Raw genomic sequence first — 26,381 nt, 5'->3', positions numbered from 1 at the left:
AAAACATGTTTTTACCTAGGACTGAAATGGCTAGATGGCATGGCAGATGTTTACTTTCTAAATAAACTACCAAATTGCTTGGCAAAGTGGTTGTATCATTTTAATTTTCAGCAGCAGTGTAAGAATTTCAATTCCTCTACATCCTTGCTAACATTTGGTGTGTTTATTTAATTTTTAACATTTTAGAGTGTAATGGCATATTTTAATCTGCCTTTCTCTCATGATCAGTGGTATTAAAGATTTTTCATGTGTTCTTCTTTCCATCTGTGTAGCTTTAGTGAAGTGTTAATTCAGATCTTTTGCTCATTTGTAAAACCCGGGTTATCTTTTTATGAACGAATTTTAAGAATTCTTCATATATTCTAGATACAGATCTTATGTCTGCTATGTTTTTTACAAGTATTTTCTCCTAGTCTGTAGCTTGCCTTTAATTTTTTGGAACTGTCTTTTGCATAGCAAAAGTTTAATTTTGTTGAGGTAGAAGTAGAATTTATTGTTTCTATTTAAGAAATGTTTGAACAAACCAGAATCACTAAGATTTTGTTTTCTTCTATAATTTCCTTGTGCTTTTAGCTCTGACATTCTATGGACAGTTCCAGTTACTTTTTGTATATGATGTGAGGTAAGGGTCAAGATTTTTTTTTGGACATGGCTATTCTATGACCTTTCCATTTTCATATAAATTTCTGAATCAGCTTGTCATCTTCTATCTGTAAAAGAAAGTCCGAACAATTTTCACTGTGATTACAGTGAAATCTTTACATCAATGGGAAGAAATTACACCTTAAAAATATTTTTCTAATCTATGAACATGGTATATCTTTCTATTTGTGTGGGATTATTTGTTTTTAACTCAAGGACTGTACAGATAAGAAGGGAGTTATATAACACAGGTAGTTTAGGCAGACTATGGCAACCACAGCTTATAGTTGGGTGATCAAAAATTTGATGAACATCTCCCCAATTCACTTATTTATTTTGTTTACAATATTCTTTTATTATCCTTTTATATCTGAAGGATCTGTAGGTTGTTACTCTTTTATTCCTGATACTGGTAATGCCTTCTTTTTTCATGATCAGTATCTATTTTATTTATCTTCTTAAGAACTAGTTTTTGATTTCATTGGTTTTCTTTTTTTATCTCCTTTTTTGCTTACCTTGGCTTTAATTTGCTGTTATCTTTCTAGTTTAACTCTTAAGGTAAAAGCCTAAATTATAGATTTGAAATTTTTTCCTAATGTAAATATTCAGTGTCAAATCTCCCCTACACACTGCTTTAACTGCATTCTACAAATTTCAAAGATTGCAGAGATAGAAATTAATTTGTGGAAAACAGATAATGATGCAAATAATTTTCCAAAGGAATGCAAGCTGTGCCCTGTGGAATACAATTTTCATCCTGTGTATATTGTTCAGTTTTTCAAACATCAGTAAATTCATTTCAGCATTCCTTGTTTGTTTATAAATGTGGTATTCCAAGTTCTCTTTTGAACTGACTGTAGTATCCTACTGGTTCTCTCCTTAATTAATGAAATAAATAAAAGCTTTGACACGTGTCCATTGTGTGAAAGTCATGATTTTACTTTCCTAAAAAGTTTATCTTTTAACACTATTTCATAAACCTAACAAATGAACAAATTTTGTGTCTGGTTTTTTAAAAATACTAATTTTGTTGCAACTAATTTTCTACTAAAACCAGTGAAAATTTTCCTGGTTTTAGTAGAAAATTAAACTTTATAAAGTTCATAGAAACTATCACCATGAAACTGTTTTCCCAGGTACTATCATTTTAAACAAAGAACACGAAGACATTCACTACAAATAATGCTCCCTAGAGATATAAAGTAAAATAAGATTGAAAAAAAAAAAACAGGATGACACTAACATAAATGCTTAGATGTAAGGTTAAAAGTATTAATGTGATATCTACTAAATAATCTTAAAAGTGTTTCAGGACTTTAAGCAGAAATACACCTGATTAATCTATATATTGTAATTACTCATATAATGCACATTAAGTCATGAAAAAGGGAAAAATATTTTTCTGAGTTCTGCATAGATACTTACTTCTACTGTCAAGTATTTAAAGCAATTTGGATAATATTTAACAGTGATCTATCTCCCAAATAAGTCAATGCATTTTATTTTTTAGTTAACCATCAAGTAAAACCCCTTCAGGTTATTCTTTAAAGTATACCCTCCAACAAAAACTATTTCAAATAACAATAATTTCCAACAAAGCTTATCATCTGTATTTTAAAGAGCAAAAGAAACATCTTAGAATTTTCAAAATTTTTATATTTAAGGAAATAATAACATATTTGGATAAATATTTAAGACAAGCATTTTAACAGTTATCACATAAACAGCTACCTGCAGTCTTCATCATTAATGCAAAAGAGCTTTAAATTCTTTTTACCTTTTATTTCCAATAAGCATAATGACCATGTTGGAATTGGAATGCTGGCGGGCATCTTCTAACCAGGTTGTCAAGTGGTTGAATGTATCTCTCCTAAATATAAAAGGCAATTTTACTTTGAGGTATCTCCTTTAGTAGTGTACAATGACTAGTATATACCCTATTTAAAGACAACTATTTTTAGTCATATCCACTTATGTAATAAAAAACACATTTCAAGTACAATATCTAGGTTTAGAGCTCACTGATTACACTCTGGTTTAGAAATTAAAAGTAACCTCACTTTAGAAAATCCCAATGTATAAATAATACTACCAAACTGACCAACTTGGGGGTGCTTATTTATACAAGAAAACAATTTAGTTGCAGATTTCCATAGTAAATTTAATTCAAGACAAATATTTTAAAGGCAAATAGCCAGGGCATAGAAGCAAACTTATACTTTTATTACTGGTAACTATATTTACTTAGAAAAATGCTCTGCATTGACCACTGAACTGAAAAATTTCCAAGCTCTCACCTTGTAATATCATACACTAGTAAAGCCCCTGCTGCACCTCTGTAATATGACCTTGTGATGGAACGAAAGGATTCTTGCCCTGCCTGTAAAGAAAGAAAAGGTTGAATGTTTAATAAACCATCCTCATTTTCTTATTATCCTTAGGTGGAATATGGGCAGGTAGGGAATGAGTACATACAGGAAAAGAATAAAACCTCTCTTCACCAATCTTAGGAAAGTCACATAATATCATTATTGCTCAAATCAACCAGGCACAGGCAACCCCTCCCTGCCACCCCAACAAGACCTCTTAAACCTTTTTTGGCAATCCCTGACAACCCAATTTACTGAATGGCTTCACAATACATGAATCATTATTAGAGCACAGAATGGACTCCTAGCAACTAAGCTCTGAAGACAAATTTGAAAGGAAGCAAATAACCCAGAGCCTCACATTTGAATTCAATAACCCACTCCCTGGGGCAGCTGTTGACACTAGAATAAATAAAGTCTATTGTAAATAAATGATGAATGACATCTTTACGCCCACCATCTGCTGGTGTAAAGGTTGTTGGAAGGCCAAGGATGCAGATTTTATCAGTTATATCATAAACTGCAGTGAGCTTTCAACTGTCATCAGATGGAATTCTTTGACTAATCATTTTATTATGAAAAACAGAAAATGGTCCTGAATTTAATTTATGTAACTTTTTCTCTACACTTAATCAATTTGCTCTGTATTTGATATACAGTGCTTGTCAAAAGGCAACAGGATGTAAAAGTCATCTTTACATCCACTCGTGAAAACAAACTTCAGAGATTAAGCAAAATTAATTTCTCTCTTTTACTGGTGGCACTAGTGTTCTGTTTAAGAAAGGACAGCAAGGGTTTGGTATATTGCCTCTGAGTTTAAAACTTTAAAAATAAAGAAGTCCTTACAAAATTACTTATTTATTTTTAATTACTGCTTTTCTACCTTGAGAAAAAATAAGCAATTAAGTAAACATAAAGCCAGTTCTCACAATTTTTGTTATCTACTAACTTCTTGAAAAATATTCTTGTTGGCATGTTCTAAGGTCTGATCTTCCAATGTAAACATTGAGCCCTTCCCACAGTCAGAATGCACAGAGAGCTCAGATTCTGCTCTATTCTTAACACTCAATGATCTATATATAATTGCTTGTACTTCTTGGCCCTCCCTCCTTCCCATGCCCCATCCCAGTGCCTAGAACTGGGTCTGGCACACAGCAGGCATGTAGAGGAAACCTGCTGAATGAAAAATGAACCCTAATGTCTTAGTCAAAAGCACAAAAATGGTCATTACTCCATCTCACCTAAATGGTGGACATCAGTAAATTCTAACATGCTCAGATTCAGTAAAAATAACTTCTATGTGGAAACTAAAGATTAGACTCTCTTTTTAACTCATGAGCAATTCTAGCACATAGAATTAACAACTTATGCTACATTAGATACTGAGAAAGCTATCCCATAAAAGGGCTATAAAAACAGCCAATTCATTTCACATAGTTTGAGGTTATAACAAAAGATAGTTGGAAGCATGAAATTCATTAAAATTATTTTTATTTAATTTATTGAAATATATTGTTCAAAAAAAGTCCTTTAAAATCCAAGTTCAATTGCAAGCATTATGGAAATGTCTCCTTTCATTGCTTAGCATGGGAAAACTAATGACTAGATTTTTAAGAGGTTTATTTCACTGTGAATTACTTGCACAAAGGAAGGATTCTGTGGTAAGTAATACAACATATATTTTATTAGTTCAAAATAAAAATCAGGTTTAGAGCTCTTTTATCTTCCCACAACTGAGCACTGAGAAAAGGGAAACATCCTTTAAAACAATCTTGCCAGAACATTCTGTGCGATGAGTTAAGATGGATAAATTGTTAGAGGAACACCAATATAAGATCTAAACATCAGCATTTACTGCTCAGATAAGAAACAGTAAAAGGGAATATAAATTTAGGAAAAGGAGAAAAGCACAAACCTATAACACCATTTATATTCCTCCTGTATTGTATTTATAAAGAACAAACATGAATACTGAATCTGGATTTTGCCCATCATTGCATACTAAACAAAAAGAACAAACATGAATACTGAATCTGGATTTTGCCCATCATTACATACTAAACAAAAAGTCAACCAAATAAAAAACCACGTTTTCCAAAATGAGGACTATGAATGTAGTTGTGCCTCTTAACATCTATGATTACTTTATAATAAGCAAAGATCAGTATTCAGAATAGTTTTCAAATTCTTGAGACCTCTCTTCTAAGACAGACATCCCACCTTCTGGCCTAGTGTCTTTGTTAATGACATTTGGCAGCCTTGAAATAAATCTTTCCCAATAAAGTGTCTCATAATGGCTTCTCCAACTATAAACTGTTAAACAACTAACTGCATAAAGGTAGTCAATGGTTCATTATTTTTATCATATTAATCTAGTTTTAAGAGCACTTAATATAAACCTGTCCAAACTGTGATTGACCTATGTTGTTCTAAATGGAAAAAAAAAAAAATCAACTTAGGAAATACAGATGCTATTTTTGATACTCTTTGCTATAAGGTGTTCTTAAAGAGATTTTTAAAAATTGAAAGTAAACAGGATATAGAATTCTTTGTAGTAAGAGATTGCTAGTAGTACCTAAAGGTGTAAAGAAAAATGCATTTAATGAAACGAGAATGATTAGCTAAATGAACCAGCGAGAGAAAAAGCTAGTTAGGTTATGGCCAGAGTGGACTATGAGCTCATCAGCTCACAATACAGCTAGCTGTGTGAGTTCTATAAAAATATCAGCAAGATACCCAGATATACAAGAAAGTAGAACAGAGCAAGTCAGCCTCAAGTGACAGGGCATGCTTTTAGTGATGCTTAGTAATAAAACCAGAGTCATAGAACATTTGTGACAAGAAGCTTTATAGACCTTCATTTTCCATGTAAGGAAAATAAACTCGCTACATCAAATAAACTTGATTCTTTGCCCCACACTTTAAAAAAATATACTTCCAAATGCCAGAGTCCCCCAAATTGGCTCTCCTATGTGCCTGAGTCTCTCTGTTGAAAATTTTTATAATAATCAGGCTGGCAACTTAACTCCTCTTCCTCTCCTGCTACCTTTAATAACATAAAACTTTTATACACATTAAGCTACTGCACAAAAATCTCTAACTATGCATAATTTTAATCCTAGACTCTAGGGAATCTGATCTGTTTCTCTAGAATTTTATCTTCTTATCCAATAAAAGTCTTGTTCGCACAGCCAATTTCTTTCTTACTATATTCTGAATATTCCTGTTTCTGTGCCTCTATTTAACTCTACCTGAAAAACTGTTTTCTCTTCCTTTTACCTATCCAATTTCTATTCCCTTTGAGGACCAGTGCAAGCCTGCTAATTCTTTCACAAGGCTAGGAAGCTTGTCTACCACAGCCCATAGTTATCCTTTTCTCCTCACAAATACAAAAGCACTTTCACATGATCATTTCATTCTAAAACTAGTGATTAAATGAACACACTGCTCAAATGCTTATCTTTTTTTTCCCCTCTGTCTCTTTCTCCTTGAGGATAGCCTAACTCAGAATACTGAACTATATTTATTGTAGGCCCTCAAATTTGTTATCATGATTGATCCCAAAGAGCCAGTCAAGTTAGAAAACTGATTTGTTAGAATAAATTTACAGTAATATCTTATGTTCATTGTTGGTCATTTATCTAACAATTCCAGTTATATAGAACCCAGCCAAGAAGCAAAAAGAAAAAAAAGATTTCTAAATAGCAAACAAGTTATCCAGTGCCCAAGCAGGAAGTCTCAAGATACTTTACTGAACAGACTCAACTTAAAAATCTAGACCTGTCATCAAGGACTGCTATCAGAGGAAAAAGATTTTGAAATCTAAATGCATGAAGCAAGATTTGTTTTAGATGACAGTAAAATTAGTAAGAATCAAAGTGATTTTTAGCTTGCCTCAGTGTCCAGAGCAAGGATGGAAGAAAAGTCACCTGAAGTATTTAATTCCAGGCCTTTTAAGGGAGTGCCCTATGGAAACTAAAGTGTGTAAATATCTAAGAAAAACATACGCTGAATGATTTAAAAAATTTAGGAGTATTCTGAAAAAAAGACAAGAGTATTTGGTTGCTGACTTGAGATTCTTTTAACACTGCAATACAAGAGAAATGGGAGACGGCAGGTGGGAGGTGAACATTAGAGTAGAATGAAATGTCTAAGATAATTTCTTGTCCTGGTGGTTATTCAAGAACAGGCTGATGAACAGTTGCCAAAGGAGATGAGACGGCTGGACCTCCAAGAGCCTCTCACCTCCTGGGGCTGGGAGGCTGAGAGCAGAGAGGAGTGGCAGAGGCAGGACTGTTTCCCGGCACTTGGTTCCAGGCCCGATCCCCACCCCACTTACCTGGCTTTGCATCCTTACCACTCTGATACATAAAAATACTCACTGTATTGGTTAAGAAGCTGGGGGTAAATGGACACATTGTACAAATGACCAAAAAATGCCTGCAACTTGCTGAAAAGTACTTTCAGCATATAGGTTTCTTGCAATTTTTTTTTTTTACACAGCTTCACTAAGACTTACTTGATGGGAAAATACTTGCAAATCTGAAATAAAAATGTTTCTAGGGAAGCTGAGCAGATACATAGGGTTAAAACATCCATACTACAAATGCTGGGGGGAATAAAAATTTATTTGGATATGCTGGGAAGGCAACTAAAAAAGTTACAAAAAGCAAAATATGAGTAACAACAGAAAAAGGTGACTAAGGCTGGATGAAGGTCCAAGAGTGAGAATGGACATCTTCTGCCCTTCCCAATGAATGGGAACTGGGTGCAACGTACGTTCCTTCTTGGACTTACCCTGCCAGAGACCAAGAATATCAAACATTTGACTTCTGATAAAAGAAAAAAGTTATGCAGGGTGTAGATAAAGTACTGTAAAGGAAGCACTGATGTAGTGTTAACAATGCTTCCAGCAAGGCATTCAAGAAGTATCTCTAGCTGCTATACTTAGTACTTGCAAAAGAAAGCAAAGATGGTGGAAACGGAAATACTGCAAGGAAAATTATTTTTATTTTGTGAATGGAACAGGACATACACAGATGACAAACATCGTAAGATACTGAGACTTAAACATTAGGGGAAAAAAAATTCATGTTTTTGAAGCTGATGAAAGAAACCATAACATTTAGCAAATTTTTCCCTGAAGGACTCTAGGAAGGTTTTGTAAATGTCCTGGACCAGAACAGGCAAGACTCTTGCTACTAAAAATGTAACATGTAACTTGTTATCCAAATGTATAGACATGCTATAGAATATTAACAATATGGGAAACCATATTTCACTTAGATATAAACTAAGTGTGAAACAAACCTTAATGTGTGTCAGATAGTATCTATTAGAGAGTCTTGGAAGTTAGATAAGTTAGAAACCAGTAATAGTAAAAGGAAAATCTGTAAGGCAGAGACTCAAGAAACAAGTTTTCAAAAGTAGTAAATGAAGAAAGTTTTTGAATGTTCCTTAAAATCAGGAATGGGCTACTGGTCCTAGCACCCTCCATGTGGAAGCCCTGAAATTCTGGGGATCATGACGTCTTCAAAGGCATGACAGTCTCTCCCTTTGAGGTACAAAGCAAAGAAAATGAGACCTCTGCCTTCCTAGAGGAAGTGTGAACAAGAGATTTTTCTATTTCATTTTTATATTATCCAGCACAGGTAATTATGGATTTCTTTCTAAATATTACTGCAGTGTAAATCAATCAACTCATAAACCAAGGGAAAAAAAGGCCCTGAAGGAAGGCATGATGAGTTAACCTGCAAAAGAAACAACTGGAGATTCGTGAATGATTTGTTCAAGTTTCAAGCACAGGATTATTTAAAGGAACACCTTAAAAACAGAAGAGCAATCAAATAAACTAGAATAAACTGCAGTGAGGTACTTGGTGTCTAAAATACCACATAATTCTCTTTCTTTATTGTTCCTCTCTGAAACCATCTACTTTTGTAGATGAAGTCTCTTGAACATTTTCAATGATCTTACAAGTTGTTTAGACAGAATGAGATGCTTTACTAAATTCGTTCAATATAAAACTTACCAAACATTGTATCAGTTGGTAAACTAAGAATATAACATACAAAGCGAAGAAGATATAAATGATTCTTTCCCTCAAGATACTTATTCTGAGGAGAGTAGATACGTGAATAAAAATACTAAGGTAACAACAGGATCATAGTTATAACAGAAATATGCATAAAACAGGGAGAATCAGCTATTAAAGGTGTCAGAAAGGTTCCTTAAAAGTTGACACTGAGCTGGAATTAAATGTAAAGGGGAGAAAGTTACTTCCAGCTACTCAAGTATTTATGCAAAATACAAGGGAGGAAAAAAATGTTTATTAAAGAACAGCGAGTGTTTGGTGCACTGAACGATGAGTTCTGAACAAACTTCAAAGAAAGCAACCTTGTTCATGTGAAACAGCTCTGAAGAAGAAGAGAAATCCTTTAAATAGAGAAGTAGAAAGTGCTTCCTTTTGGTTAGAAATCACTAATTCTAAATCTCTAGGAGGGAAGGAACTTGTATATACTTAATTTTTCTCTTTTCCAAACAGTTTTGAAATTGTTGCCTGAGAGAATGCAAGTTAAAACAGTTATGAGATGTTACAGGCTCAGGGTGGCGAACCCTAAGAAATAGTAAGAGCTTAAGTCTTCAGTGAAGAAGAGATAAGAGCACAAGTACCTAGAATCCAGTGTACAACTTGGGGACAGAGCAATACAGAGATTTAGGGTTTTCTGTTTTAGGGATGACTGTGTGACATGTAAGTAGTATCCAGAAACCAGGGTCTCACAACAGCCACCAGCAACTTGCTTTATCTTGGGAATCCAGTCTGAGCGACTGAGTATTTTTCAACGGTTCCTTCCTTCAATAGCTATTAGAGGAGACAGGTGAGAAACAAAGACTGAGTGCCTAGAGAAAAAAAAGGCCAGGGGTATATGATGATAAAAACACCCTGTATTTTATATTTCATTTACTGGTTTAGAGAATATGCTCTTTGTTATTATAGGTGACCTTTTGTTTTTTCTCAATTGAGGTTCTGTGAATAACTAAGTCTTAATCGCCCTAAGGCAATGGTTCTCAGAGTGTGATCCCAGGAACCCCAGGAGTCCCTGAGACTCTTCAAGGTTCTCCATTTCCCAACCACCTATTTGTGTGAGGTTGTGTTTTCTTTATATACTTCATTCTAAACAACACACATAAGACTCAATGCAGAAGCAGATATGAGAACCCAGCTGTCTTATATTAAGCTGACAGTAATGAGATTTTTAAAGATATAACAAAATTACATTCTTCTCACTAGAAAAATATAGTTTTTGTCTTTTGCTTTGGAAAAATAGTTACCATAAAAATTGCAGTTTATCCTTATATTTGAGTTTATTATGGTTATTTAAAAATGAGTATGTATTTAATAAATTTCTCAGTTTTAATTTTTAATATATTAAATATTGATAGCAACAAGCCATATAAGCAAAGGCTCTCTGGGGTCCTCACTAAATTTTAAAAGTATAAAGGGATTCTGAGATCAAAAAGTCTGAGAACTGCTACCTTAAGGCATTCACTGTATTCAACAAAGTAACTTCGCTTTCATGCACCTAAGTGGGAGAATGGAGAAAATAATCACTTAAATCATATTCTGTGGTTCGGATAAGAAACTGCTATTATAAACTATACAGCATGGCACTTAATAGGCTCAAAGAACATACAAGGCAGAATTAGGCCTAGGAACAAGGTGCCTTCAAGTGGTTGGGACTAAATCAAACTTTTAAAATTAATTGTCAGATCAAGTGACTATGATGTTGTCATGTGTACTTAGACATGCTGCTTGTTTTTCTGAAAAACATACTTTCTAGAGCATTTCCCTTTGGATCACACAGTCTGCACATTGTTCAGGTATGTTTGCCAAGCACCTAATGCTGCCTGGGCTGCACCTGCTGAAAATACTGCATAAGATAAGCGAATCTGCTGGTACCACATTTCACCTCACGGCTGCAGGGAAGTTAGTGTCTAACAAACCATAACAGACATAAAATAACACTGAAACACAACTGAAGGGTCCCCACCAGTAAGATGGCAAACTTCCGGCTTCTCTTCGGGGTCCTCAGTTCCCGCCGGCGCCACCTGAAGCCCAATCACCTCTCGCCCCCCTCCCAATCCCAGCACCTAGCCAAGAGCCACCAGCCCCATAGAAGTGACACCTCAATCAATTCATGCCCCTTCCTATATAACCCAGCACCTTTCCCTAATAAAGCGGAACTCTCCGGTGAATTGCTGCTATGTGTTGCTCCTTTCCTTACAACAACAAACATACAAAGTACTTCTCTGAAACTTTACTGAGATCATAAACTGTACTTTTGGTATACTTACCGTATCCCATATCTGAAGTTTTATCTGTTTCCCATCAATAGTTATCATTCGAGCACCAAACTCTACACCTGAATAGAACAGAAAATGATTTGTTACACATACTGGAGAGAATATATTTCACATTCTTGAACGATTAAAAAAAAAGATGTCTATTTCCAGGACATTCCATGCCAGGTGATATACAAATGGACTTTAACAAATAAAGCTCCTTAAAAAACATGTAAGAGAAGGCAGACAAGTTAGTAAGACACAAGCCTAAAGACAAAAAACAGGAAGACATTCAAGTCTAGTATAGTCAAGAAACCAACTGTGGCCTTCATGTTTCATAGGCTCAGTAATAAGTAAAATAACTAGATAAATAAAGGCAACTGGAAATAAGATTCAAGAACTGTAATTATTAGTAACAAATATTAAAATGTCTCAGAAGCTATTAATTAGGTATAAAAAGCACTGAAAAGGACAGGTAAATTTCAACATCATAGTCTTGGATCCCAGCATGGGTAATAAGCTAGGAAAAAAAACCCCTACAATTCTTCCCAGCAGATAACTACTGTTTAAACATACTTTCAGACAGTGTTACATGAATAAATACACAGAAATTAAATATATAATTTTATATAAGTGGGAACAAAGAAATGTTGTTCTGCAATTTGCCTTTTAGTCAATTATATTCCATAAACATCATTCCATACACAAATATCTTTGCAATTCAATTAATATATATGACTATACCATTATTCCTGATGGTTGTGTAATATTCCTGTGTGTGTGTGTGTGTGTGTGTGTGTGTGTATGTGTGTGGTTACACCTACTTATCTATACACATAGTATGTTGGTATTCCACTGTTACAAATTTAGGTTGTTTCCAAATTTTCACTAAGCAGCTAATGCTGAAATGAACTTTCTGCATACACTTACAATTTATGATTATGATTTTCAGTAAATTACAGAACATAGGACTGCAGGGCAAAGGGAATCCAAATTTATACTGTATTCTGTAAGTTTCCTACTTTGGCTTTTTTCCTTGCATTTATCATCTCCTTTGCAACTCATTCAATCATCAAAATAGGAGGAGAAAAAGGGGGTAATTTCAGAACAACAAACAGCTGTGAAGAAGATGCTGAAAGAAGTCCAGCACTTACACCAAATCATTACTGCTTAGAGTGTGCTCTATCAGAATTTGGAGAAGAGTGAGGGTGAAGGGAAGACACACATGGTCCCCAGAAACCAGATGTCATTCTGGCAGAAAAATAGCTTCTAGTTGCCCAGGGAAGGGCATAGTGCCCAGTTATCAGAATTACATTTCGGCATTTCCTATAATTCCCCCAACTGTTAAGAGGACGTAAGACAGAAAGAGAAAGGTAATTTGTCTCCTTGATCATATGTAATTTGATGGAGAGTTTACTCTATATTTTAGGACTTAGGCCATCCTAGGGGCATAGTCAATACCAAGAAACTAATGTTAAGTTCCTCACTCAGAAATTAAGAAGGCAAGAGAAGAGATCACAGAATCACTATATACTAGAATGAAAAATGCAAAATTATAAAATCATACCATATAAAATCATAGTTTAAAAATATCTACCTACCCACTTATCTACATACATACACATTCATTACAAATATATATATATATATATTCATATATTTTCTTCCACAGTGTAGAGGACACTCAAAACAACCATCTACCAGCTTACCAGTAATGACATGAAAATGAAGAGTCATTGAGGGGAGAAACCAGTGGCTAAGAATGGTACAAATAATCTTTGAAGGATTTAAAAGGAATGTACAAAATTCTACAAATCAGCAAGACATTTGGCTAAGTGGAAGCCTTTCATAAGTGTGTTTGTTTCTAGCCACAACTAGAGAGAAAAATCCTGTTTTTCCTTCCATTGTCATGGATGGGCTTTTAACCACAATCCAAACACATCTGCATTGCTCACTAGGACTCAAGGTTTGTTCAATCCAGTCTATAATGTAAAATTTGACAAACAACTACAAATTAGAAACAGATCCTTGATTGATATCAAGGGTGAGCAAGCAAGACAAGAAACAAGTAAAAGCTCCTTCTCTGGAGCCAACATCTTGAGCAGAGAGATAGACACTAAAACTGACTGGCAACCATTCTTTCTAGCAGATGAAAGGCTAAGACTGCTTCAGGGGCAGCATTGCTGTTATGGTTCTGGCTTCCTGGCCTCTAAGATGCTTCATTCCTGCCCATTCCCAAGTCCCAGTCTCTACTCTCTGTGGTTTCTATATAAAACTCCAGATATTCTAATATATTCACACTTTTGCTTAACTTAGCCATAATTGGGTTTTGGTATATTACAATCTCTTTATTCAAAGTAAGTAGATAAAGGCTGCTGAAGCTGTAAATTTAAACAAAGATTTTACCTTTAAAAATATATCCAATTTTAAAGACTACTAAGTGAAGATCATGTTATATGAAAATCAGGATAGTTTCTAAAGCAGGGAAAAGTCACAATAAAATTGATGTTATCACATCACTTAACAATAGGGTCACGATAAAGAATTAAAAAACATGAACAAAAGAAACTTACTGTATTATCCAAGAATGGCTAAGGAATAATGGTAGGAAGAAAAACACATTTCAACAGGAAAAACTGACAAGTACTGTTGATTACTGAAAAGTAGTGATTTCTGTTGTCCTATCATAATAAAGACTAATTTCAACTTCCACTTCAGAACATAATTCCCATTTACCTTCTCATAATTGGGTTTAATGCAGGTTTTACCTCTCTGTTCTATATGGCAAAAAAACCCACTAAAGCCTAAAGTGCTCTGTAAGTTTCAGAAACAAATAAAAACCAAAAACTTTCTCTTCTGGATTGCTAAAATTTTTGAATCTTTTTCTTAAATATATACATATGCTTGGGAGTCCCATTTAGAAAGGATTTCCTATCTTTTTTTTTTTATGGGATAAACCATCATCCCCTGTGCCCCTGAGGCTCTCTTTTCAGATACATTTTCAATTAACAGCCTATTTGGCTGGCAGAGAAGTTGTGGAGCCAAAGGCAAGGCCATTTACCTGACACTATCAGGAATGTTGCTTATTTTTTTCAGGTAGGTTTCCTTCCAAGCATCCAGAGCAAAATACTCGGAATATAAACACATATTTTCCAACTGTCTCTAGGTCATTATTATCCTTCCATAGCAAACATTTGTTGCATCCTTCTATAGTAACAATTTAGTGAGCAGTCAATTATCGATACCTACTAATTGCATGACTCTGGGCAAGTTATTAATCTCTTCTGTGTCTTAGTTTTCTTACCTGTAAAAACAGTATTAATGACACCCATCTCGTAACATTTTTTTCTCAAGATTAAAAGGGTTATTACATACAAAATAGAACAATGCTGACATAGAACAATTTTCAATTATGTGTCAGCTAATATTATTATTATTATCCCATATTATATACCAACATTTCTAGATTATTATCCTAACTCAAGCAATTAGAAAGTTGAACCCCAAATAAACCAGGTATTTTTTAAACTGATCTGTGAAGGGCCTGACAGAAAAAATGATGCCTTAACTCTACCAACTTTTCCCAAAACTATACTTTCACCCCTCCCAGAATTCATTTCTTGGAGGCTGACTGGTTTAAAGAAATGGGGGGAGACAGAAAGAAGGAATAAACATATAAATGGCCTTGCCTCTAGACCATTGTTTGTAAAACGCCATTAGCAGGTAGCGAAATAAATGAGTGGGAATCAGTGGGCTGTAAATAGTATAATTTGTAAACAACATACAGGAATGCATGCATTAAACACTGTATATTGCTTTTTGAAGCTTCCCCCCCAGATATTTTAGTAAATGTTTACGAAGTCCTTAAATGTATCAAGTGCTGCAGATACAGCAATGAAAGAAAGAGATAACTCTGTGGTAATGGACTTTATATATTGGTGGGAGAAAACTGAACTTATATATGCTTTTATAAAAAGGAGAAAAATAGGATTGAGAGGATTAAAGATGGCGGTGAGAGAGGTGGGACAGACCTTCTAAAACCTCACATAATATGAAAATATAGTTAATACAACTAATCCTGAAAGAACAACAGGAAAGAAGGCTGCACCAGACTGCATACACCTGGAGGGAAGAACAGACCTCACGGAGGAGGGTACTGTACCAAAGCTGTGACCTGGCAGGAGCCAAGCCTATCCCCCACCCCAGCACACTGGCAGTAGGAAGAGAAACAGAGTGGGCAGGGAGTGGAGGCCGGGGACTGCTGAACACCTATCCCTGGAGATCTGTTCTGGAAGCACAATCCTACATTCCATGACGATCTGGTGATTAGTGGAGCTGGAAAGCTAAGACAGGCAGAATACCTGGAGAGATTGAGATTCTAGCTACTTCTGGAAAACAAGGATCCATATCCACCTGATCTGGGCGGGTGGTCACAGAGGCTTCCTAAAAGCGAGAGGGCTGCTTAAGGGGTTAGGATTGCGCAGAGCTTACTGCTCAGGACAAAGGACAGGTAAACAGAACTGTCTGGGTGCAGTGCCCAGCAGTTGGGAACTTACACAATCCTCACGCGCTCCAGCCCCCGGCTGGCAACACAGCTCCAAGGCCCCCCACCATAATTTGCATACTGCTGTGCATTCCTCCCAGCCAGCCTGCACCTGGCTCGCAAACCGGCAAATCCTGCACTGGCATCAGGCCAGCCAGAGGGGAGCTGTGCCTACAGCAGCTACAAATGCAAATCACAGAGACTTACACCTGTGTGTTCAGCCCACTGGTTCTGACAGTGGAGACAGGCATGGTACCTGGGAAGCAAGTAACAGCTCTTTCCTCCCCTCAGGCACCAGCATAATTCCCCTGCAACCTCTGATACCGCTCCAGGGTCTGAGCAGCTCCAGAGAATAGAGCTTCTGGGCACTAGAAGGCACCACATACAAATATGAAATGTCAAAGGAACCTGGTTCAAAGCAAAATTTCAACAACCCTAGAAAAACGGTCAGGTGAGGCTGAACTAATATAACTTCCTGAAAGACATTTCAAAATAAAAATCATAAACATGCTTCTGGAGGTACAGAAAAATATTCAAGAACTCAGGAACGAATGTAGGATGGAGATCCAATCTTTGAGGAACACAATGGAGGGTATTAACAAGCAGATTAGATACAGCAGAGGAGATGATAAATGAAATACAAATTAGAGAAGAGGAAATCAAAGGAGCTGAGGGACAGAGAGAAAAAAGGATCTCTAAGAATGAAAGAATACTGAAATAAATGTGACACCAATCCAAACGGAACAATAATCTTATTATACGGGTACCAGAAGAAGAAGAGAGACAGAAAGGGATAGAAAGTGTCTTTGAGGAAGTAATTGCTGAAAACTTCCCCACTCGGGGAAAGGAGATAGTCTCTCAGACCATGGAGGTACACAGATCTCCCAACACAAGGGACCCAAGGAGGACAACACCAAGACATACAGTAATTTAAATGGCAAAGATCAAAGATAAAGACAGACTATTAAAAGCAGCCAGAGAGAGAAATAAGATCACATGCAAAGGAAAACCCATCAGGCTATCATCAGACTTCTAAGCAGAAACCTTACAGGCCAGAAGGAACTGGCATGATATATTTAATGCAATGAAACAGAAGGGCCTCGAACCAATAATACACTATCTGGCAAGATTATCATTTAAATTTGAAGGAGGGATTAAACAATTTCCAGATAAGCAAAAGCTGAGAGAATTTACCTCCCACAAACCATCTCTACAGTCTATTTTGGAGGGACTGCTATACACTGAAGTGTTCCTAAGGGTAAACAGCTATCACCGGAGGTAATAAAAAGGGACAAAGAGTACAGAATATGACACCTAATATATAAAGAATGGAGGAGGAAGAAAAGGCAGGGGGAAAAAAAAGAACCTTTAGATTGTGTTTGTAATAGCACACTAAGTGAGTTAAGTTAGACTCTTAGATAGCAAGGAAGTTACCCTTGAACCTTTGGTAATGAATCTAAAGCCTGCAATGGCAGTAAGTACATACCTATCGATAATCACCCTAAATGTAAATGGTCTGAATGAACCAAAAGACATAGAGTCACTGAATGGATAAAAAAGAAGACCCAACTATATGTTGGCTACAAGAGACTCACCTCAAACCCAAAGACATACACAGACAAAAAGTGAAGGGATGGAAAAAAATATTCCATGTAACCAAAAGGGAGAAAAAAGCAGGAGTTGCCTGCAGTACTTGTATCAGACAAAATAGACTTCAAAACAAAGAAAGTAACAAGAGACAAAGAAGGACATTACATAATGATAAAGGGATCAATCCAACAAGAGGATATAACCATTATTAAGTATCTATGCACCCAACATAGGAACACCTACATATGTGAAACAAATACTAACAAAATTAAAAGGGGAAACAGAATGTAATGCATTCATTCTAGGAGACTTCAACACTCCACTCACTCCAAAGGACAGATCAACCAGACAGAAAATAAGTAATGAGACAGAGGCATTGGACAACACATTAGTACAGAGGGACCTAACAGACATCTACAGAACTCTACACCCAAAAGGAACAGGATACACATTCTTCTCAAGTGCACATGGAACATTTTCCAGAATAGACCACATATTAGAACACAAAAAGAGCTTCAGTAAATTCAAAAAGACTGAAATTGTACCAACCAGTTTCTCAGACCACAAAGGTATGAAACTAGAAATAAATTATGCAAAGAAAATGAATGGAGACTTAACAACATGTTCCTAAATAACCAATGGATAAATGACTAAATAAAAACAGAGATCAAGCAATATATAGAGACAAATGACAACAATAATTCAACACCGTAAAATTTGTGGGACGCAGTGAAAGCTGTGCTGAGAGAGAAGTATACTGCAGTACAGGCCTACCTCAGGAAAGAAGAATAATCCCATATGAACAGGCTAAACTCACAATTAACTAAACTAGAGAAAGAAGAACTGAGGCCCAAAGTCAGTAGAAGGAGGGACTTAGTAAAGATTAGAGCAGAAATAAATAAAATTGAGAAGAATAAAACAATAGAATCAATTAAAGCAGCTGTTTCTTCAAGAAAATAAACAAAATAGATAAACCCCTAGCCAGAATTACCATGAAAAAAAGAGTCTACACACTTAAAACAGAATCAGAAATAAGAAAGGAAAAAATCACTACAGTCACCACAGAAATACAAAGAATTATTAGAGAATACTATGAAAAATTATATGCTAACAAACTGGATAACCTAGAAGAAACGGACAACTTTCTAGAAAAACACAATCTTCCAAGGCTGACCCAGAAAGAAACTGAAAATCTGAATAGACCAATTATTAGCAAAGAAATTGAATAGGTAATCAAAAAACTACCTAAGAACAAAACTCCTGGACCAGATGGCTTCACCGCTGGATTTTTTCGAGCATTTAGTGAAGACCTAATACTCATTCTCCTTAAAATTTTCCAAAAAGTAGAAGAGAAGGGAATACTTCAAAACTCATTCTATGAGGCCAGCATCACCCTAGTACCAAAACCAGGTAAAGACAACACAAAAATAGAAAATTACAAACCAATATTGTTGATGAACACAGATGCAAAAACACTCAACAAAGTATTAGAGAACCAAATTCAAAAATATATCAAAAAGATCATCCATCATGATCAAGTAGGATTTATTCCAGGGATGCAAATATTCCAGTACAATATTAGAAAATCCATCAACATCATCTACCACATCAAAAAAAAGGACAAAAACCACACGATCATCTCCATAGATGCTGAAAAAGCATTCTACAAAATTCAACATCCATTCACGATAAAAACTCTCAACAAAATGGGTATAGAGGGCAAGTACCTCAACATAATAAAGGTCATATATGAACAAACCCACAGACAACATCATAATTAACAGCGAGAAGCTGAAAGGCTATCCTTTAAGATTGGGAACAAGACAAGGATCCCCACTCTCTCCACTTTTATTCAACATAGTTCTGGAGGTCTTTGCCATGGCAATCAGACAACACAAAGAAGTAAAAGGCATCCAGATTGGTAAAGAAGTTGTTAAACTGTTTGTAGATGACATGATATTGCACATAAAAAACCCTAAAGAATCCACTCCAAAACTACTAGATCTAATATCTGAATTCAGTTGCAGGATACAAAATTAATACACAGAAATCTGTGGCATTCCTATACAATAATGATGAACTAACAGAAAGAGAAATCAGGAAAACAATTCCATTCACAATTGCATCAAAAAGAATAAAATACCTAGGAATAAACTTAACCAAGGAAGTGAAAGTCCTATACTCTGAAAACTACAAGACACTCATGAGAGAAATTAAAGAAGATACCAATAAATGGAAACACATCCCATGCTCAAGCATAGGAAGAATTAATATTGTCAAAATGGACATCCTGCCTAAAGCAATATACAGATTCAATGCAATCTCTATCAAAATACCTACAGCATTCTTCAACAAACTACAGCAAATAGTTCTAAAATTCATACAGAACCACAAAAGACCCCGAACAGCCAAAGCAATCCTGAGATAGAAGAATAAAACTGGAGGGATTATGCTCCCCAACTTCAAGCTCTACTACAAAGCCACAGTAATCAAGACAATTTGGTATTGGCACAAGAACAGACCCATAGACCAATGGAACAGACTAGAGAGCCCAGATATAAACCCAAGCATATATGGTCAATAAATATACGATAAAGGAGCCATGGACATACAATGGGGAAATGACAGCCTCTTCAACAGATGGTGTTGGCAAAACTGGACAGCTACACGCAAGAAAATGAAACTGGATTATTGTCTATCCCCATACACAAAAGTAAATTCAAAATGGATCAAAAGTCATGAAACCATAAAAGTCTTAGAAGACAACACAGGCAAAAATCTCCTGAATATAAACATGAGCAACTTTTTTCTGAACACATTTCCTCGAGCAAGGGAAACAAAAGCAAAAATGAACACATGGAACTACATCAAACTAAAAAACTTCTGTACAGTAGAGAACACCATCAACAGAACAAAAAGGCACCATACGGTATGGAAGAATATATTTGTAAATGACATATATGGCAGAATATATTTGTAATTCGACATTGGGTTAATCCAAAATATATACAGAACTCACATGCCTCAACAATCAAAAAGCAAATAACCCGATTAAAAAATGGGCAGTTGATTTGAACAGACAATCCTCCAGAGAAGAAATTCAGATGACCAAAAGGCAAATGAAAAGATGCTCCACATCACTAATTATCAGGGAAATGCAAATTAAAACCACACTAAGATATCACCTCATACCAGTTAGGATGGCCTGTATCAAAATGACTAAGAACAACAAATGCTGGCGAGGACATGGAGAAAGGGGAACCCTCCTACACTGCTGGTGGGAATGTAAGCTAGTTCAAACATTGTGGAAAGCAATATGGAGATTCCTCAAAAAACTAAAAATAGAAATAAATTTGACTCGGGAATTCCACTCCTTGAAATTTACTCAAATAATATGATTTCTCAGATTCAAAAAGACATATGCACCCCTATGTTTATTGCAGCACTATGTACAGTAGCCAAAATATGGAAGCAACCTAAGTGCCCATCAGCAGATGAATGGATAAAGATGTGGTACATACACACAATGGAATACTACTCAGCCATAAGAAAGAAGCAAATCCTACCATTTGCAACAACATGGATGGAGCTGGAGGTTATTATGCTCAGTGAAATAATCCAGGTGGAGAAAGACAAGTACCAAATGATTTCCCTCATTTGTGGAGCATAACAATGAAGCAAAACTGAAGGCACAAAACAGCAACAGACTCACAGACTCCAAGAAGGGACTAGTGGTTACGAAAGGGCAGGGTGGGGGAGGACATGTGGGGAGGGAGGGGGAGGGGATTGACAGGCATTATGTGTGGCACATATGGTGTGTGTGGGGGATCATGGGGAAGACAGTGTAGCACAGAGAAGGCAAATAGTCAATTTGTGGCATCTTAGTATACTGTTGGGCAGTGACTGCAATGGAGTATGGGGGGGGCACGATAACATGGGTGAATGTAGTAACCACATTGTGTTTTATGTGAAACCTTCATAAGAGTGTATATTAATAATACCTTAATAAAAATATATACACACACACATATATATGTATATATAAAAGGAGAAAAATACATCTAGGTGAAAGGATGGGTACGGGAGTATGGGTATACGTACATGTACACTTGATCTGGGAAGACTATTTGGGACATGTTAAATTTGAGATGCCACTTAGACATCAAAGAGGGAAGATACTGAATAAGCAGCTGGATATATACATATGCAGAGGAGTAAGCCCTAATTGGAATGGCTTCAATAAAGGATGAGTGGAGAAATAGTAAGAACTAGAAAATATGAACAATTTTTTCTAAGGACTTTTGCTAAAGGAGAGAAAACGATTGAAAGCTGGAGAAGAAAAGTCATGAAAATGACCATCCAAAAAAAGAGGGAAAATTAATAATGCCTGGGAGACTAAAGAACCACTGAAGCAGTGTTCTTGAATAGGCCTTAGTTGGTAAATTAGAGTTCATCCACAGGGCAAGGAAGAGACTGAGTTCATGGGGAGGCAAGAGGGTCTATGTGGTGGTGGAAACCTGTGCAAATACCCTTTTAGTTGTCTCTATTTTCCAAGTAAAATGGAAACCAAGATTATTGAGAATGACTACAGGAAAGGTGCTGCATGTTTAAAGAGCACAAAGGAGTAATATATAGGAATGTGCAGAGAGAATGGACTAGAAATAAAGGGTCATTGTCAGGCAGTTATTAGTTAGTGCCCAAGAAATTAACATGAGACCAGCTAGCATGGCTGTGTTTTCTCCATGAGTAGATAGTTGGATAACCAATGGGTTAGCCACAGAGCATGATGAAGCACAACAGGGACAAGGGCATTGAGCATGTATGTAGGAGTAATTATAATGACATAACTGCAATGGTTAGAATTAAAGCTGGGTAAGAAAGAAGTAAGTACATGAGAGGGATAAGAGGGAAAAGATGGTTGGATCAGTGCATTATAGGTCTAATGGGGCAACTACATTGTTAGTGTTAGGAATCAGAGGGTTCCTAGAAGAATGGGAGGGAATGGGTGGGAATGGGCAAACAGCCAGTTGCACAAAATAGAGATTCTGAAGTGGTTCCAGATATTGGTAAGGACAAGGTCCTGGGTATGACTCTGGGAGTTAAGTAGCTGAGGGAGAGAAGTAAGATCATGGGAGAAGAGGAAATAAAGGAACTGAAAGGCTAGGATGTGTGTGGGGTGAATAATATATGTGTGTGTAAGGTCAATATATAAAACATTTTTGGCTAGGTAATCAATATTTAAAAGCCATTGATCCAATGCTTCTTAAACTTTTATGTTCATAAGAATCATTTAGAGATCTTGTTCAAATGCAGAATGTGATTTAGTAGATTCTGTAACAAGTCCCACATGATAATGATGTTGGTCCACTGAAATAGCCTTTGAAACACCCCGTGTTCTAGTCTGGGCCTTCAATGTAATTGTACCTAGGAAGATATTTATAAACTGCATCTTTGATTCACATTATACCAAGTCTAAGACAGTAGTCAAAAGGTAAGGAACTTCCCTTACTTTTTATGGTCTCTTATGTCCTCTTTTCTAATATAATAATACTTCTTAGTCATGGCCCAACTATAACCTTTTCATCTTCTCTTCTATTCATCAGGCATAGGCAAGTATGCAGAAGAATACTGACACTGTCTTATACTTATTTTAGCAAACATTTCAATGTTCCTTTAAAATGTATGTACTAATTATCTGCTAAATTATTTCATGTCTGAAAAATACATGGTTGCTAAGGATGTCACAAGATACAGTAGTCAGGATCCAACCAGAAAAAAAGAATCCATACTTAACATATTTAAAACAGAGGGAATTTAATTCTTGGGAGTGGGTTACAGTAAAGGATGAGCTGAACAGCCCAAAGAAGAGGTGGTTAAGCAACCCTGAGATTAGCAAGAGTAGGAAGCTACTACCATTCTTAAATTGGAGAGGACAAAGAAACCAGGGTTACCAAAGCTCAGGAACCAGACCTCCAGGGGCCCTGTTGGGCAGGAACGGGGACTAGAGACATAAAGGCTTCTTTTTGCTATTAGCCTCTTATCTCTCACTGCCTTCCACTGGCAAACCCAGAAGGAAGCCAGCTGCACAGGTACATGACTTAAAACAGTTTTCCAAACAACTTCCTCTGATCTACTACCTTCTCTCTCTCTGTAAGTATAGCTTCTACCAATTTCTGACATCAGGCTATCATCCTCTCCATCAGGTGTGCTGCAACAACTTAGAAATATATACAAAAGCTTTACTGAAAAGGGAGACACTTTTGTTTAGCATCCTGTATGAAAACAAATTGATAAGGAATAATTAAAATGACATGATACTCCAAAATATATAAAGAGCTCACACACCTCAACAAACAAAAAGCAAATAATCCAATTAAAAAATTGGCAGAGGAGCTGAGCAGACAGTTCTCCAAAGAAGAAATTCAGATGGCCAACAGACACATGAAAAGATGCTCCACATCATTAGCCATCAGAGAAATGCAAATTAAAACCACAATAAGATATCACCTCACACCAGTAAGGATAGCCACCATCCAAAAGACAAACAACAACAAATGCTGGCGAGGCTGTGGAGAAAGTGGAACCCTCCTACACTGCTGGTGGGAATGTATATTAGTTCAACCACTGTGGAAAGCAGTATGGAGGTTCCTCAAAAAGCTCAAAATAGAAATATCATTTGACCCAGGAATTCCACTTCTAGGAATTTACCCTAAGAATGCAGCAGCCCAATTTGAAAAAGACATATGCACTTCTATGTTTATCACAGGACTATTTACAATAGCCAAGAAATGGAAGCAACCTAAGTGCCCATCAGTAAATGAATGGATGAGGAAGATGTGGTACATATACACAATGGAATATTATTCAGCCATAAGAAGAAAACAAATCCTACCATTTGCAACAACATGGATGGAGCTAGAGGATATTATGCTCAGTGAAATAAGCCAGGCAGAGAAAGACAAATACCAAATGATTTCACTTCATATGTGGATTATAAGAACAAAGAAAAACTGAAGGAACAAAACAGCAGCAGAATCACAGAACCCACGAATGGACTAACAGTTACCAAAGGGAAAGGGACTGGGGAGGATGAGTGGGAAGGGAGGATTAAGGGCAGGGAAAAAGATAGGGGACCTTACAATTAGCATGTATAATGTGTGTGTGGGGGCATGGGGAGGGCTGTGCAACACAGAGAAGACAAGTAGTGATTCTACAGCATCTTACTATGCTGATGGACAGTGACTGTAATGGGGTTTGTGGGGGGGACTTGGTGAAGGGGGGAGTCTAGTAAACATAATGTTCTTCATGTAATTGTAGATTAAGATAACAAAATGAATTTAAAAAATGACATGATACTATATGTAGAAAGTCCTTAACATCCCACCAAAAGACTATTAGAATAAGTGAATATAGTAAGTCTGCAGGATAAAAATCAATATACAGAAATCTGCTGCATTTCTATACACTAACAAACTAGCAGAAAGAGAAATCAAGAAGACAATTTCACTTAAAATTTCACAAAGAATAAAAATTTAGAAATAAATTTAGAAAATTTTAGAAATAAATTAACCAGCTAGGTGAAAGACGTGTGCTGTGAAATTTGTAAGGCACTAATGAAAGAAATGAAAGATAACACAAACAAATGGAAAGATATACCATGCTCATGGATTGGAAGAATTAATATTGTTAAAATGTCCATACTACCCAAAACAATCTACAGATTCAATGCAATCCCTATCAAAATACTAACAACATTTTTCACATATGAACAAAGAATCCTAAAATTTATGTGGAACCACATAAGATCCCGAACAGCCAAACCATTCTTGAGAAAGAGGCTAGCTGGAGGCATCATGATCTCTGATTTTGAACCATTCTACAAAGCTACACTAATCAAAATAGTATGGTACTGGCACAAAAAAGGACACATAGATCAATGAACAGAATAGAGAGCCTAGAAATAAATCCCACTTATATGATCAATTAATCTGCAACAAAGGAGGCAAGAATATAAAACGGGGAAAAGATACTGTTGTAAAATAAATGGTGTTGGGAAAACTGAGCAGCAACATACAAAATAATGAAATCGCTGTCTTACATCATACACAAAAATAAACTCGAAATCAGTTAAAGACCTAAATGTAAAACCTGATACCATAAAGCTCCTAAAAGAAAATACAGGCAGTAAACTCTGGGACATCAGCCTTAGTAGTAATTTTCTTTCTGGATTTCTTACCAGGTAAGGGAAACAAAAGCAAAAACAAACAAACAAACCAAAACAAGTGGGACTATATCAAACTAAAAAGCTTATGCACAGAGAAAAAAAACATCAACAAAATGAAAAAGCAACCTACTGAATGGGAGATTATATTTGCAAATGATATATCTGATAAAGGGTTAATACCCAAAATACATAAAGAATTCATACAACACCAACAACTAATCTGATTAAAAATTGGGCAGAGGACCTGAATGGACATCTTTCCAAAAAAGACACATAGATGGTCAACAGATACATGAAGTGATATTACACATTGCTAATCATCAGAGAAATGCAAATCAAAACCATAATGAGATATCAATACCAGTTAGAATGGCTATTATCAAAAAGACAAGAAATAACAAGTATTGAGAGGATGTGGAGAAAAGGGAACCCTTATGCACTGTTGGTGGGAATATAAACTGGTACAGCTGCTATGGAAAGCAGTATCACGGTTCCTCAAAAAATTAAAAATAAAATACCATATTACCCACTAATTACATTTATGGGTATTTACCTGAGGAAAGCAAAAATACTAATTTGAAAAGATATATGCACCACTATATTCATTGTAACATTACTTATTACAATAACCAAGATACAGAAGTAACTTAAGGGTCCATTAGTAGACAAA

The 26,381-nt window shown here is 35.9% G+C and overlaps 1 protein-coding gene across 3 annotated transcripts in view; it reads right to left on the bottom strand.

Annotated features, from left to right (window-relative positions):
* Window positions 1–26,381, bottom strand: part of RAB2A (RAB2A, member RAS oncogene family) — a 145,683-nt gene that overhangs the window by 27,220 nt on the left and 92,082 nt on the right. For all 3 annotated transcript variants that reach the window (XM_073229573.1, XM_073229574.1, XM_017661212.3), the window contains 3 exons: window positions 11,367–11,434; window positions 2,940–3,022; window positions 2,420–2,512 (listed from right to left, as the gene is read on the bottom strand). In XM_073229573.1, coding sequence (XP_073085674.1) covers window positions 2,420–2,512; window positions 2,940–3,022; window positions 11,367–11,434 — 244 coding nt within the window. The remainder of the gene's footprint in view (window positions 1–2,419; window positions 2,513–2,939; window positions 3,023–11,366; window positions 11,435–26,381) is intronic.

The sequence above is a fragment of the Manis javanica genome, chromosome 2 (assembly GCF_040802235.1).
Source record: "Manis javanica isolate MJ-LG chromosome 2, MJ_LKY, whole genome shotgun sequence".
Lineage (NCBI taxonomy): Eukaryota > Metazoa > Chordata > Mammalia > Pholidota > Manidae > Manis > Manis javanica.
This window is presented reverse-complemented; position numbering and strand designations above follow the sequence as displayed.